This window comes from Macaca mulatta, chromosome 5, assembly GCF_049350105.2.
Source record: "Macaca mulatta isolate MMU2019108-1 chromosome 5, T2T-MMU8v2.0, whole genome shotgun sequence".
NCBI classification, from domain to species: Eukaryota; Metazoa; Chordata; class Mammalia; order Primates; family Cercopithecidae; genus Macaca; species Macaca mulatta.
In genome coordinates, this window is record NC_133410.1 from 76,990,580 (window position 1) to 77,007,447 (window position 16,868).

The window sequence follows — 16,868 nt, forward strand, 5'->3', positions numbered from 1 at the left end:
AAACAAACAAATAAGAAACTAAATAACAAAAAATAAACTAACCTAAAGAAAATATTCGTAAACCACCTGTGTGTGTAAACACAAAGAAAAATTTCTGGAATAATAGATTAAATTAATACCAGAGGTTAATTTTGGGCTGAGGGAAAAGGGAAGGAAATAAGGACAAAGAGCTGGGCACAGTGAAAGAAATGGAAAAGAAACGAAGAGAACTAGAACTTTATTCATACAAAATTTCTATAAGAATATATTTTTTATTCTTTGTCTAATTTAAAATCAGCATTAGAGAATGTTACAACGAAAAATATTACCCTTGTTCCTTTGGTTGACTATCTCCAGTAACTTTTCCACCCTTCTTCCGAATGTACGTAGCACCAGGAGAATTTTCAAGAGCCTCAACATCTACTTTTAGAGACATACTATCTGACGATGGCAAGTGTTTACTAAGACTGTGATAGAACAGGAGTTCAGGAACATAATATACACAAACACACACATTTATATATATACGTTTGCCAATATATCTATTGACACTGGAAGACTGTCTTTTCTTGATGACCTTCAACAAAAGCAAAAAATGTTCCTAAATCTTCTATACAATAACAATTACAAGTCATATCAATTATATAGTACACACAGTATTCTGAAAGGAGAACATGAGGAGTCATAATCTAATCCTCTATTCCTTAACTCAGTGATGTGGAGCAAGGTGGTGGCTTAATACAAACTCCATTCCAAAACAACTATCAAGTTTATATCTTGAGACTGCTTAGCATCCACCAACCCACCTCAGTTTTAGGAACACACTCTGATGAGAGTAGCACATATGATCCAAGCTCAATAAGGGCATCGAATTTGCGTATCAAGTAACTACTTGAGATAAGCAAGTGACCTAAGTAGTTGAATCCGAAAATAAGATTTCAGAATCATGCAAAACTACCCACATAAAATACGCTTTTTCTTTTCCTTGCTGCTGAACTTGAACCTGGAGGAAAAGACGCTATACCCTTTTGACTTCATTTTTGCTTCTGGATGAAACTGAACCCTAAGTTGGATCTATTGCCGCATTTTTCATCACACTGATCAACAAATTGTCATTTTTTGGTTTTACTAGTTAAAAGGAGGATTTGTTAGTTGCAATTTACAATGGAAAAAGCTCCAGTCAAAACACAGATATTAGAAGAGATCTATTGTGCTACCGAGGAGCTGTAAGGAACAACAATCAAAAGGATACGCTTTGGCTTTCTCTGGATCTACAAGTGAGTAAGCAGAAATTAGCTGTGCCAGGGTGTGAATATCTTTCGGATTTTGTCTAAAAGAAGAAATAAGAAAATTACTGAACTGTTTATAAAACTGGAGAAAGTAATATAAACAAGTAACTCTCTCATATCAAGTAGCAGCAATAAATGTGTTATTTCTACAACTCCATGTTTCAGAGCTTACTTCCATAGCTGTTGTAGGTCACTAATTGCCTCCTTCTTCCGCCCATATTTGAGTTTGAAGTTTGCAGCTTCTCTTATCAAGGACAAATGAGCAGGAGATTTGGGCTACAGTTTCAATAAAACGAAAAAAAAAAGTTTCAAGCTAAATATCTAGCAAGTAAATGCAGTTATATTCATTAGACCTTTAAGAAATACACCGATGCATTAGATCCCTCATCTTAAGTTTCACTGAATGCCTGAAACAACAAAATCATCCACATATGCAGAGGAAAGCAGGTGGACAAATTATTAACTGTACAATCACCAACAGATAAATTTGGAAAACAACCTATATATATTTGGTGTCTACAACTGGAAACATTCCCCTATAATAATCAAATCTTAAAGATATGCCACCATAGTTCTCAAACATTAATTTAATATAATACTTTCCCAGTGCACTGATACCCTTCCACTGCTAACAGTACTAACAGTATAAAATGCCACTTGCACAGCGTTATGTATAATTTTAAGTTGGATACTGCTTATGCAGAGATCCATACTGGAAATAATGATATTCCTACTAGAGACATGATAAACAACTATTCCATGTATTACTGTTGTACTAATTGCTACCACCCACGGGTTCTCTAGCTATTAAAGATGATCTCTTAAATATGCAATCATGTACTATTATTATTTCTTGAGATTACATAAACAAATACATGTACACATACAGCAAGGAGCTTGAATAAATATAAATGAGCTATTTTTCTATTTTGCAGCCATTGCTTATTTCTAATAACTTAATTGGGATCTGGTATACTGAAAAAAATGAATTTGATAATCTAAATAGTATTTCACTTTTAAAATAGTGACGTGTAATACTTCAGTTTGCCTGAATTTTTTCACTACTACCTCTTTATTTTTATGTAAAAACATGCCCTCATAACATTTTACTCCATTTGTTTACCTGATGGTTTTGATACCACTGGATAGCTAGTGCGAAGACCTCAATGGCACTATCAATATCTTCTTCATGGCTGTACATGGTAACTAATGCAGACACCTACACAGCCAAAGGTATAAATTAGTGAATCCTCCCTTCACTCCCAGAATACCATTTTTGAAAATAAAAAACACTGAAAAAATAGCGAATAAAGGCTCTCTGTTAGTACCTGATTTATCATGAAAGCTACTCCCTTTAGAGAACATAGTAACTTTACTTCTAGAAATACCATGAACAACTGTGTTTTCCAAATATGAAGGTAGTTATCTGTAAAATAAACCTTTCCTTTAAAGCAGTGCCAGTTCACAAATGGTTTGGTAACTACAGAGGTTGAGAATAAGCCCTTAGAAATGTTTATACAATAAGACACTGCTGGACATTTAAGTGTACGATCAGTGAGGCATACATAGAGTGGCTGAACTCTCATGATGAATCCCACGTGGCATGAGCTGCTTCAAGCCAGTCAAAAGAGTGCCTAGTGTCGCTTAGGGACAGGAAGGAGGCCTACACAGCTGGAGTGGAGGGGAAGGGGGATGATGAGCAGTAGGAGATGAGGATAGAAAGGAAACAAACAGCTGGATCTTTAAGAACAATCAGTAAAACTGACAAATCTCTGGTCAGGCTAATCAGAGGGAAAAAGAAAAAAAGACATGAATAACCAGTATCAGGAATGAGAGAGGTTCTATAGATATTAAAAGGATAATAAAGAAATACAATGAAGAACTTTTATGCCAATAAAGTCAGCAACTTAAATGAAATGGATACATTCCTTGAAAGGTAAAATAAGGCCATATATCAAATATCAGAAACATTTTAATTTCAGTCATATACTGTATTTGACTTTAAGGTAAAGTAATTATAGCACAATCCTTAAAATATGAATCTTCAAGGGAAAGCACTACCATATTTTTACATTTACTGAATGCCAACTGCACAGAGGCCATGTTAGAGAATGAAAACATGAATAAAACAGCCCCTGTCCAAAAGATGCACTACAGAATTAGTTTATACTATGGAAAAGATGCTTTCACAGCTATATTAATGATTGAAACCTGCAATATTTGAATAATCAGAAAACTAAAAACTAAATTTGTTGGCCACTATTACAAAACTGTTCTAATTTAAAGAAATCACACCGATGAAAATGGTTTAGGCTAAGAAATTCCCTATACAGATCTGAGATTATTTGAGGTTGGCTTTCAGTGATACTGTAAGGCCTAAATAGTGCCTGGCACATTTAACTGAATAAGAAACCAATACCAGAGCAGAGAATGAAATTAAATTTACACCAGACAATCATTACTATTATAATTACTACTCCTACCTTAAAGTGAACACATATTACACATAAAAATAAAGTGAATACACATTAGACATATAAATAAATTATCAATTCAACTACTTTTCAATTTTGTAATGTTTCAAACTCACCATGCCTGGTTTATGCTTTAACTCCTCTATGCTTCTTAATATTAGACATGCTTTAGAAATATTACCTTAGGAGAATAAACAAAATCAGCATTACATAGAAGAACACATATTATGAAAAAAATACAAGAAATTTTACTTCCTCCCACTACTTTTCCTTAGGAAAGCAACCATAAGCCATATTTTGTAACATCTCTAAACATGTAAGTTTTGGGCCTGGGGATGGTGAACTCTATTCATTTAGAGACAAGGAAATTGAGCTCTAAAGAAATAATATACCTTGCTTAAGTTCACAAAGAAATTTAATGGCAGAGCTGCTACCAGAAAAGAAGTCTCTTAACTCCCAGTCTGTTGAGTTCTATTTCTTCTTTTTTGGGCTGTAACTTGAAAGTGGGGTCCTTCCCTAAAGGCCTTGAAATATGTTACTGTAGATATGAGTGCAATGGAAAATTTCCTATGGTGTTAAATTCTGATTTTGTACTCACTGCAAACCTCAATAACTCAAAATTTCTAGTCTTTAAATAGAAACAAAAAACCATGACAGACTGTCAGGAATTTCAAGATAATAAATCATCCTTGAAAAAATAAACTAAACACACGAGGAGGAAAGATCAAGGAAAGGGCAAAGAAGAGAAGACAGGGCTAAGAATAAGGAAAAAGAGAGAAGGAAAGTAAAGAAATGTGAGAATTGGATAAGAGGGAGATCTGCAGTGTGTCTCAACCTTGTTTTCATTATTGCCCTACTAAGGACATTTTAAACATTTTTTCCCTAACTGCCAACTCCTCTCCTTCAACTCATAAAATTTTCATTTCAGCCATTGTAATATTTAAGATTTTTGTGACGAATTGTCACCCCCATCGAAAATTCACACTCTATACCAGAGCTGTTTGACAGAACCTTTTGTGATGATGTAAATGTCCTATATCTGTGCTGTCCAATATTGCAGCCACTAGTTGCACATAGCTACTAAACTTCTAAGATGTGGCTAGCATAATCAAAGAACTGAATTTTAAATTTAATTTAACTAATTTAAACTTAAAATAGCTACATGTGGCTAGTGACTACCAAACTGGGCAATACAGCTCTAGATATTCAAAGTTAGATCAAAACCACAGACAAAAACACTGGCAGTTTTAAGATTCAAACACATCAGTTCTTGTTAAATTCTATTACCTTTCCCCAAGCCCAAAGACATAGGTGGCAAAGTGTAAAACAAAGTAAGAATGAAGGGCCAAGCTAAGAAATTCTGAAAACTATGATGCAAAGTAGTCATACAAATATTACCAAGTGACAGACATAAGCATTTCTGCATGTGACATACTCAGGCAATTTGAGTAGTACGTATGGTCTTTTGGAACAGAGGAATTCTTTGCTTCAGAACTTTCAAGGCACAGATTGAGAATCATTCTAATAATTTAGGAATAATCTGTGAAAAGGGGCAATTACCTCACTACTAAATCTGTTGGAGATCATACAATCTAGCTGCATGTTTGAAACAGTAATTATTATGCTTTACCATTACACAAAAAACTTGAAATCACATAGTTCACAACTGGAGAATCATTTCAACCATGTTTTCATTAAAATATTTTAACCACGATGAAAACCATAATACCTTGAGAAATTTTCAACTGTGCCATGGTCAGCTTAATTTCAGCCGCATTTTCTGGATGCTGATCTGAAAATTCCTATTTTTTTATTTTGGGAAAAAAAAATCACATTTAATTTACACATCTAATTGTATACATTACAGTTATTTAACTCAGCTACATAAGATTTTAAATTCAGTTTTAAAATATTAAACTTCTGGCTGCTGGTCAAAATCTTAACTTGGGAAAATTTTTATTCAACGCCCACTTTTTTTCTTAAAGGTATGCTCTAAAAGTAAGTGTAATAATGTCAAGTTTTCTGTAAGTCACTAACAGAGAAATCCATCATCCCTCGGCCACAGGATATTGCTTCCAGAACCATCCCGCATTCCAAAACCCAAGGATGCTCAAGTCCCATATATAAAAGTACAGTATTTGCGTATAACCTACACACATACTCCTATACATTTTAAATCATTGTTAGATTACTTATAATACCTAATATAATGTAAATGCTATGTATATAGTTGTTATATTATCTAGGGAATAATGATTTTTAAAGTTTGTATATGTTGAGTACAGAGGCAATCATACATTTCCAACCCCAAAATGTGCTTTTTTATTTTTCTGAGGCGGAATCTTGCTCTGTCACCCAGGTTGGAGTGTAGTGGCGTGATCTCGGCTCACTGCAACCTCCGCCTGCCAGGTTCAAGTGATTCTCCTGCCTCAGCCTCCCAAGTAGCTGGGATTACAGGAACGTGCCACCATGCCCAGCTAATTTTTTGTATTTTTAGTAGAGATGGGGTTTCACCATGTTGGCAAGGCTGGTCTTGAACTCCTGACCTCAGACGATCGCCTGACTGGGCCTCCCAAAGTGGTGGGATTACAGACGTGAGCCACTACGCCAGGCGACCCCCACAAAGTTTTTAATCCATGGCTGGTTGAATTCTTGGATGCAAAACTCAAGGATACAAAGTGTCAACTGTAATAAAGATTACTAAATAGATTTTTTTTTTGCTGGGGGGAGAGAAGGGGCGGTATCTCTTCACTGAGTGTGCCTGCTAGGCAATTGTGTCTGTCCGGATGATCCTAATCGTACCTGTCCAACTTTCCAATGTAGTTTATATTCAAGAAATTTAAATATGCAATATAATAGCTGGTTTGGGCTGATAAAAACAAAGTCAGTATCTCCATAATTGAGGTTCTGGAGTGGAACTCAGTGGAGATCAGATAATTGCAAAAGAGGTTAAGCATGTTCTAGAATTACACATGCCTAAACAATCTTCTAACTCAGGTTATTGCCTGAAACAATCCCCTAACTCAGGTTAAATAGATCTCCAAACAAAACAGCATTCTTTAGCATTTATAACAAATATTTACATTATAGAAATTTATATAAAACAAAGCTGTTGACTAAAATGGCACTGAAATTTGTGTAGTGGTACATTTCTGATTAGTTTTCCCATTAAATTTACATGCTTGTAGGTTATTACAACACAATGAAAATGAAACAAGGCTGCAAATGCCTGACACCTCATTCAAGTAATTATTTTACCTGAAGCAGCTCTATTGCTTTTGTGTGCTGCTTTTCACGGCAGAGCTGGGCAGCTTGGATTAACACAGGTAAGAGATGCTCGGGACTTTGGGACTGTAAACTGGCAGATATTTTGCGGCATTGTTCAGCCTAGAAGATACCCAACCCCCACGACAAAAATAAACTGGTTAATGAAATTAAACACTAAATGACCAGAAAGAAAAGAAACATGGGAAAATTAGTTGAAACAAATATTAACCAAAGAACTGCCTAGGATAAGAGAATCAGTTTACAGTATCTATTCTCAATTTTTTCTTGTAAGAAAATGATTTCTATTTATTGAATTTAATCTATGAACTCTAAAAGCCTTTAGTAAAGGAGAAATTCTAAACATTCACTTGGATGCCTAAATTCTAGAACTGTTTAAAAAAATCAAACACATCAAGTATAAGCATTTGCTTCAAAAACAAAATGCATATGTATTGTTTGTTAAATTATTAAGAATAACTTGACTCAGTTCTAAATAATAGAAACATTACTGCCTCTCGGCTGGGCACGGTGGCTCACACCTATAATCCCAGGACTTTGGGAGGCTGAGGCAGGCAGATCATGAGGTCAGGATACCAAGACCATCCTGGCTAACATGGTGAAACCCTGTCTCTACTAAAAATACAAGAAAATTAGCTGGACGTGGTCATGGGCACCTGTAGTCCCAGCTACTAGGGAGGCTGAGGCAGGAGAATGGCGTGCACACAGGAGGCGGAGCTTGCAATGAACCGAGATTGTGCCACTGCCCTCCAGCCTGGGCAACAGAGCGAAACTCAGTCTCCACAAAAACAAAAAACAAAAAACAAAAAAAAAATTACTGCCCCTCTCTCTCCCACTAAAACTTCTGCTCTAAAAGAGTATAAAACTAGAATTAGAATGCTTACTGGAGTTAGACTTGACCTCCTTAACATTTATAACTTGATGTGATTATACACAGCAAAAATGAAAGATGGGTCTTAAATCTGTAATCATGGCCAGCATCTTTGATGATTTTATCTTAATTCAGATTAGAAATAAGGTAATGAGAAAGTTATCTCATTTAAAGGTGTGAATACTGTTTTCTTCCCCTTAAAAGGTGTCAACCCTACACCCTTATAAGAAATTGGGCAAATTACTTGCTTAATAAATAAAATCTATGACATATAACATTCTTTCTTTTTATTAGAGACAGTCTCTCTCTGTCGCCCAGGCTGGAGTGAAATGGCACAATCTCAGCTCACTGTAAACAATTCTTGTGCCTCAGTCTCCAGAGTAGCTGGGACTATAGGCATGCACCACCATGTAGAGACAGGGTTTCGCCATGTTGCTTAGGCTGGTCTTGAACTCTTGAGCTCAAGCAATCCGCCCACTTTAGCCTCCCAAAGTGCTAGGATTACAGGCGTGAGCCATTGTGCCCGGCCAATAATATATATAATATTTTGAGGAAGGAAAAAAATATATTTATGAGTCGACGACAAAATACAAACAAAAACTATAAACAGATTAGACTAATATCCCTATTACTCCTCATACACCATATTACAAAAGGTTTAGCCATGACACCAAAGGTAATTACCCACCTGGTTTGTGTACATAGCAAGTAAAGCTTTGTTAAATTCTATAGCTTGTAGTTGTTTCTTGGACAGTTTAAACTCTACTCCTTCCGCATTGGTTAATTTCACTTTCTTCTTGGAGTCAAAGACATTTTGGTCCTAACAAAAAAAGTTTATCCACCATTAACAGAATCTCAGATTTCAACTTACTCCTTTTTTTATTAACTTCATATAAATACAGCAGGAGAGCTTGAATCTATCTACCTGACTGGGGTGCCTAAGCTAATAAGATGCATATAAAGTTATCTTGGTTCACAGAAGTAAACAAAATCTCTGCAGTTCAAATCTACTTGTATACACAGTTATCCCAGAATCTACGCCCACTCTTTTAGAGCCTTCTCAAAGGAGGCTTCCTAGGTATAAAAAGGTTTAACAAGTGCACTGCTTTAAAGAAATGGAGAACAAGATTTGTTTTATTTTTCCACTATTAATTGCTTGTTTTGAGCTTTCTGAAGGAAAAAAGGGACAGCACAAATTGCAGTGTATTAAGACTACAAAAATACCTAATTTGACAATTCCTACAAGCTATGCCCTCTAGAATTTAGATGATAAATAAAAAGTAACTCACTTCTCTTCAAAATACAGGCATATCTTGGAGATATTTCGGGTTTGGTTCCAGACCACCGCGATAAGGCAAATATTACAATAGAAGGAGTCACAAATTTTTTGGTTTCCCAGTGCATATAAAAGTTATGTTTACACTACATTGTAGTCTATTAAGTGTGCAACAGCATTATGTCTGAAAACAAGTACATACCTTTTTTTTTTTTTTTTTTTGAGACGGAGTCTCACTCTGTCACCCAGGTTGGAGTGCAGTGGTGTGGTCTCAGTTCACTGCCAGTTCTGCCTCCTGGGTTCATGCCACTCTCCTGCCTCAGCCTCCCAAGCAGCTGGGACTACAGGCGCCCGTCACCACACCTGGCTAATTTGTTGTATTTTTAGTAGAGACGGGGTTTCACCTGTTAGCCAGGATGGTCTTGATCTCCTGACCTCGTGATCTGCCCACCTTGGCCTCCCAAAGTGCTGGGATTACAGGCGTGAGCCACCGTGCCCGGCCCAGTACATACCTTTATTTAAAAATACTTCAATGCTAAAAAAATACTGATACAGAGATATGAAATGGACACATGCTGCTAAAAAAAAAAGATACCAACATCGCCAGGCAAAGTGGCTCACGCCTGTAATCCCAGCACTTTGGGAGGCAGAGGTGTGTGGATCACCTGAGGCCAAGAGATCAAGACCATCCAGGCCAACATGGTGAAACCTCGTCTCTACTAAAAATACAAAAATTAGCTGTGTGTGGTGGCACATGCCTTTACTCCCAGCTACTCGGGAGGCTGAGGCAGGCGAATTGCTTGAACCTGGAGGTTGCAGAGAGCCAAGATCCCACCACTGCACTTCAGCCTGGGCAACAGAGCGAGACTCCATCTCAAAAAAAAAAAAAAAAAAAAAATAGAGCCAACAGACATGCTCAACACAGGATTGCCACAAACCTTAAGTATGTGAAAAACTTACAAAGTGTAATAAAGTAAAGCACAATAAAACGAAGTATGCCTGTAGTCACTCTGTAAGCAAATCATGAAACCTCAGAAACACATCTGTAACCACTTTTGAACCCATTTTTTTTTTAGTAGAAAATACTCATGTAACATATCTACTGTTTTTCCTTTCCTAAAGTCCCTTCTTCTTAACCAAGCAAAAGTATAAAGAAGCTCAATTTCTAAAATTCCCATGTAGGGGCACAGTGTTATCTTCCCAAAGAAAGACCTTTTAAGAATTACCGAAAGTCACATACATCTCCAAAAAAAGGGAGAAAATGAAGTCACACTGATTGCATCCTGAGAAGCACAAACTGAGCATCTGAGTATCTACTACGTGCACAATACTCCAGCTTTGTAAAACAATGTATTTACTTGCAAATACATGATACCACTGTGCTTTTTTAAAACAGGTCTTCTACCAGTTTAAAGACTAAAATGAAGTAAAGAAATCTAAAATAAATTCTACTTTTTCTTAGTGTTGAGCTCCAAACCAATTTGAAACTATTTTAATGTGCAGCAAGAAACTGCCTTTCATATAAATCAATCCTAAAGAAACCATATTTTCTAGCTGGTTCTCTCACATCACTATTTTAATACTTCAATTAATTGTGCACATCACTGCCAGACTTTTCTTAAACTTGATTTCCAAGGCTCTGATATAATTCAATCTAATCTACTTTTTAAACTATCCAGCAAATACATACTCTCTTCTGTTTCCCCTAGAATCCCAGCAATTTGGGAGGCTGAGGCAGGAGGACTGCTTGAGCCCAGGAGTTAAAAGACCAGTCTGGGCAACATGGCAAGACTCTGTCTCTACAATTTTTTTTTTTTTTTTAAATTAGCTAGGCATGGTGGTGTGTGCCTGTGGTCTCAACTACTTGGAAGGATTGCCTGAGGATACAGTGAGTAATATCAGAACCACTGCACTCCAGCCTGGGTGACAGTCTTAAAAAAAAAAAAAAAAAAAAGAAAAGAAAATACAACATTTTCCATTAAGACTGTTCCTGGCCGGGCATGATGGCTCACGCCTGTAATCCCAGCACTTTAGGAGGCTGAGGTGGGCAGATCATGAGGTTAGGAGATCGAGAACATCCTGGCTAACACGGTGGTGAAACCCTGTCTCTACTAAAAAAAAAAAAAATTAGCCGGGCTTGGTGGGGGGCGCCTGTAGTCTCAGCTACTCGGGAGGCTAAGGCAGGAGAATGGCGTGAATTCAGGAGGCAGAGGTTGCAGTGAGCCGAGATTGTGCCACTGCACTCCAGCCTGGGCGACAGAGCAAGACTCTGTTTCAAAAAAAAAAAAAAGTGGCTAAAGACATTAGTACAGTACTCTAAGTTAGAGTGCTTATATATATATTTGTAATATTTTACATTGGATGGGGTATGGGGGAGGAGAAAGAGCACCTGTCTATACCCCCTAAAAAAAGAAAACCCAAGAAAAAATTATATAAAGAACACTTTCACATTCAGATTCCACAGATGAAGAAATCATATAAAACATGCATATACTTAAAGTTTAAAAGCCCCAATAATTTATATCTTTTACAAAGAGAGAGTCTCTATATTATTATACACTGGGAAAAGGGGAGGATCTTAAAAACTCTAGGATCTACTACAAAAAGTTTTATTACTCAAATATACCTGGCAGCATCATTATCGTTAGGAGAGTTAAGTAATACTCTCCATTGCGATTTTGCTACAACTGGACTTTTTTCATCATGTTAAAAAGAACTCCTAGAACAAAACTAAAACTAAGGTGATGAGCTTTCAGGATAAAATATATCTGTAAGGAAAGCCACGAATATTCCATACCTTGTTAATGGTAATGATGTTATTTGCAATTACAGCTAGTAATCCCACATCTGTTGGTCTGTGAACAACAAGCAACAGTCAAAACCAAACAAACCTTTAAAAAGAACCCTATCCCTATAAAAGATACTTCCTTTTAATAACTCACTTTAGTTTTATTATTTGATTGTAAAGTTGCAAAGCCTCCTCTGTTCGACCCTGAAGCTGCAGAATATAGGCCATCTGACCATGAATGATGGCCAGTTCTGCCTGTGGGTCTTCCTCAGTCCCATCCTAAGAGAAAGAAATATTTTCCCATATAAATTTTCCAAACTGATCTACATATTTACCAAATAACCCAAAAATTCAAAAGAGATACAATCCTAAAGAAGACATAATTTCAGAAATTTTCCTTTAGAGTCAATTCTTTAGAAATTGCCAGCAAGAGAGAAGTTTAAGTGAAAATAGCAAAAAGACTTCAACTTCTAAGAAGTATCTAAAGAAAAAAAAAAGGCAAAAAGATCCTAGAAGAACATGGTAATAAGTTTAGGAATACCATTTATTGATCATTATCATCCTCTAAAGCCCAAGAATTAAAAAACCTAAGTAAAAAACCAGCATGCAAGTATATCTTTTTATAATGATACCCCTAAATTCTGAAAACATAATTTTCTCATAAAAATCACATTTAAAAATGCTTTTCTCTCTACTCTACTATAACTCTACTATAAAAACTAGAAAATTCCAATTAACACTGTACCAAAAAACTTCAAAAGCTGGAACTAATTCTGTACTTTAATCCTATGATTGAACAAATTATGTAATTAAAGTAGTAGCTCTCTTAACTGATGCTCCAGATTAATCCACATTTCTCCTCTCCTTCTGCAAAGGCTGTACAATGAATACTCAAGACTAGGAGACAACACTCCTTTAATGACCCAACACTCCTGCTCTCACCTGGTGAGTATCTGCTGACCAGGAGTCAGGTATGTTTGTTTCCAAACCCATTATGCAGTTGTGTTTGATGAGGAAATGATAAAACTTAAAAATATTAAAGAGAAAAACTATGGGCTGGGCATGGTGGCTCATGCCTGTAATCTCAGTGCTTTAGGAGGCTGAGGTGGGAGGGTCGTTTGAGGCCTGGAGTTGAGACAAGCCTGGGCAACACAGTGAGACCCCCATCTCTACAAAGAAGAAAAGAATTAGCTGGGCATGGTGGTGCTACTCAGGAGGCTGTGGTGAGAGGACTGCTTGAGCCCAGGAGTTTGAGGTTACAGTGACCTATGATCACACCACTGCAATCCAGCCTGGGTGAAACAGCAAGATCCCATCTCAAAAAAAAAAAGTAGAGAGTTAACTCTGAATGTGAAAAGAGACATATTTCAACATAAATCATGTTGAATACTCAGAAGGATACAGTAAAGGTAAATTCCTAAAGAAAATTATTGTCTAATTAGTTGTGAGGCAAAAAGATTGGCTGTGGTAAGAGATTGGTTAAAAAAAAAAAAAACTTTAAGGACTCTATAATGAAAGTGCTTGCCTATTGTATTTAAGATATTGTTATACTTAAAAAGAAAAACCAAAAGTGTAAATTAGGAGTGTTGAATTATGTCACTACATAAGAAATACACAGAGAACTTCTATGAGCAGACCAATCCTCAAAGACCTTAGTCCTACATCCTAAAATAGAAGAATAAATTTACATTATATAAATATATAATCAAGTGCTTAAGGTATGCCAAAATTTTTTGTATTGTGATTTCTCACTCTAATAGACTTCATCAAATAACTGATACAAAAGGGTGGTTTCTAGTGTGATTTCTACTTAATCACCATCTTCCAAAGAAAGTCAATAAATAGTACAATGAAGCCTCAGTAATGTTAATAGTCAGAAGTGTAAAATTTTGGTTTAACAATGATGGAATACTTACAGTGTCTTCTGATAAAGAACGGCGACAAAGATCTATAGGAGAAAAAATTGTTTTAAAAGTAGTATTGCTGGGTAAATCCCATTTCTTTCACTATTCCAAAGAGCAAGATTTAAATTTCTAGGCAGAAGATTCCAAGATAATCATAGTAACAAGCAACTGTGAAATTTACGTTAGCATCAAATATACTACATATATATTATCAGTCCCTTGACTTTCCTAGCTCTTTGGCACTTTTCTGTCATTTGTTGTGTCTATGCCAAAAATATTTGTAAAGTGCATCAAAAAATACAAATGTGGTAAATATTAATTGCAAAAAACCAATTATAGAAAAGTATAAAAATAAATAATCCTACCACCCAGAGATAAACACTATTAGCATTTCAGTTATTTAGTTTTTAATTTTTTTTTGTTTGTTTTTAAAGTTGGGGGGTCTCACTCTGTTGCCCACGCTGGAGTGCAGAGGCTTCATCACAGCTCACTACAGCCTTGAAATCCTGGGCTCAATTGATCCTCCCACTTCCGCCTCCCAAGTAGCTGGGACTACAGCTGTGAGCCACCATACCTGGCTTAGTTTTATGTAAATGCACAGCTGCATTTTAAAATGAAAGTGAGACACTGTGCATGCTATTTTGAAACCTCCCTTCCCCATTCAATATCCTGTGGATATCTCTCTGTTACAATAAACATAGATTTACATTACTGTATCTTTTTTAATGTTATTGGTTGTAATGACTGTAATTACTTTGTGATTATGGTAAAACTTAGCCAATCCTTTAATAGTACAAAACTTCATACTGTTTCTAAATTTCTGTTCTTATGAATATCCCTTCAATGAACATTCATACAGACACATGTGTAAATTTATCTAATCATTTCCTTAAGTTTCTAGAAGTGAAATTATTGGATCAAAGGGTGGTAAATTTTAAAATCTGCTACACATCACCAAATTGCTCACTGAAAAGTCTGTATTATTCTTACACTCAAACCCACAATGTATGAGAACGTTCTTCATTGGGTATGATCAAGAAATTATAATTCTGCTGGGTGCAGTGGCTCATACCTGTAATCTCAGCACTTTGGGAGGTCGAGGTGGGTGGGTCACTTGAGGTCAGGAAATTATAATTATCTCTTTTTTTTTTTTTGAGACAGGGTCTCACTCTGTCAGCCAGGCTGGAAATACAGTGGTATGATCTCAGCTCACTGGAGCCTCAATCTCTTAGGCCCTCCTAGGCCCTGCTGCCTCAGTCACCTGAGTAGCTGGGAATACAGGTGTGCACCACCACACTCAGCTAAATATATATATATTTTTGTAAAAACGAAGGCTTACTATGTTACTCAGGCTGGTCTTGAACTGCTAGGCTGAAGCAATCCTCCTGCCTTGGCCTCCCAAAAGTGCTGGGATTATAGGCATGAGCCACTGCACTCAGCCAAAAAATTGTAATTCTGAAACAGATTTTCCACATGATGCTCTAACCTTTGTTCTTATTTTAACTTTCAACATTTAACAGGAAAATTTTGCTCTCATTTTAAACCCTAATATTTAATAGTAAAACAGACTTTGTTTCACCTTTTTTTCCACCCCAATGATCACTGCAGTACCTACATCACTTTTATAGCTTCCAGGGAAAAATGTATGCACGAGCAAAGTCAAAATGTTTCATGTGTTAATACCAGACACAGTTCTCTAATCAATTAATTTTTTTCTTAACTAAAAGCTTCAGCTGGGCACGGTAGCTCACGGCTGTAATCCCAGCACTTTAGGAGGCCAAGGCAGGCAGATCACCTGACAACAGGAATTTGAGATCAGCCTGGCCAACATGGCAAAAACCGTCTCTACGGAAAATACAGAAATTAGTTGGGCATGGTGGCACGCGCCTGTGATCTCAGCTACTTGGGAGGCTGAGGCATGAGAACTGCTTGAACCTGAGAGGCAGAGGGTGAAGTGAGCCAAGTTCTTGCCACTGCACTCCAGCCTGGGCGACAGAGCAAGACTCTGTTCCTCCCCTGCCCACAACCCCACCAAAAAAGCTTCAAAGCATGCAAATATTATATAAAGAAACATACCAAATGGAGTTAAAACATGCTTGAGGCCAAGTGTGGTGGCTCACGCCTGTAATCCTAGCACTTTGGGAGGCCGAGGCAGGTGGATCACGAGGTCAGGAGTTCGAGACCAGCCTGGCCAACATGGTGAAACCCCGTGTCTACTAAAAATACAAAAATTAGCTGGTTGTGGTGGCGGACGCCTGTAATCCCAGCTACTTGGGAGGCTGAGGCAGGAGAATTGTTTGAACCTGGGAGGTGGAGGTTGCAGTGAGCTGACATCACGCCATTGCACTCCAGCCTGGGCACCAGGGCGAGACTCTGTCTCAAAAAAAAAAAAAAGTGCTTGAATGGTGCTATCAATACATAAATGTAGTGTATGTGTGTGTATACACATAGGCACACCATGTTATTACTTGAATACCTGTTAAACAACAATAATAATAGTAACAAAATATTTACTGAATGCTTATACTATATGCCATCATGCCATGTATTATTGCGAATGGTTGACATTCATTAACTCACTTAATCTACACATAACATTCACAGTAACTTGTTCAAAACCTGCTCCTCAAAATTCAAACGTAAGGTCTGGTATGGTTGGAAACAGACTAATAGACTGGCTTAGGGATTAGAAATATAGGTGAGATATGGTCAAAAAGAGAAAGTGCCAGTAATCCCAGCACTTTGAAAGGCCGAGGAGGGTGGATCACTTGAGGCCAGGAGTTCGAGGTCTGCCTGGCCAACATGATGAAACCCCGTTTCTCTACTAAACATACAAAAATTAGCCAGGCGTGGTGGCACGCACCTATAATCCCAGCTACTCAGGAGACTGAGGCAGAATTGCTTCAACTTGGGAGACAGAGGTTGCAGTGAGCCGAGATCGTGCCACTGTACTCCAGCCTGGGTGACACAGTAAGATTCTGTCCGCATCCCCCGCCAAAAAA

The 16,868-nt window shown here is 37.0% G+C and overlaps 1 protein-coding gene across 1 annotated transcript in view; it reads right to left on the reverse strand.

Annotated features, from left to right (window-relative positions):
* Positions 1-16,868, reverse strand: part of SRP72 (signal recognition particle 72) — a 35,208-nt gene that overhangs the window by 11,011 nt on the left and 7,329 nt on the right. The window contains 11 exon segments of the mRNA NM_001260722.1: positions 309-446; positions 1,232-1,309; positions 1,441-1,544; positions 2,392-2,487; positions 3,859-3,923; positions 5,472-5,544; positions 7,001-7,129; positions 8,587-8,718; positions 11,972-12,029; positions 12,117-12,241; positions 13,879-13,910. Coding sequence (NP_001247651.1) covers positions 309-446; positions 1,232-1,309; positions 1,441-1,544; positions 2,392-2,487; positions 3,859-3,923; positions 5,472-5,544; positions 7,001-7,129; positions 8,587-8,718; positions 11,972-12,029; positions 12,117-12,241; positions 13,879-13,910 — 1,030 coding nt within the window.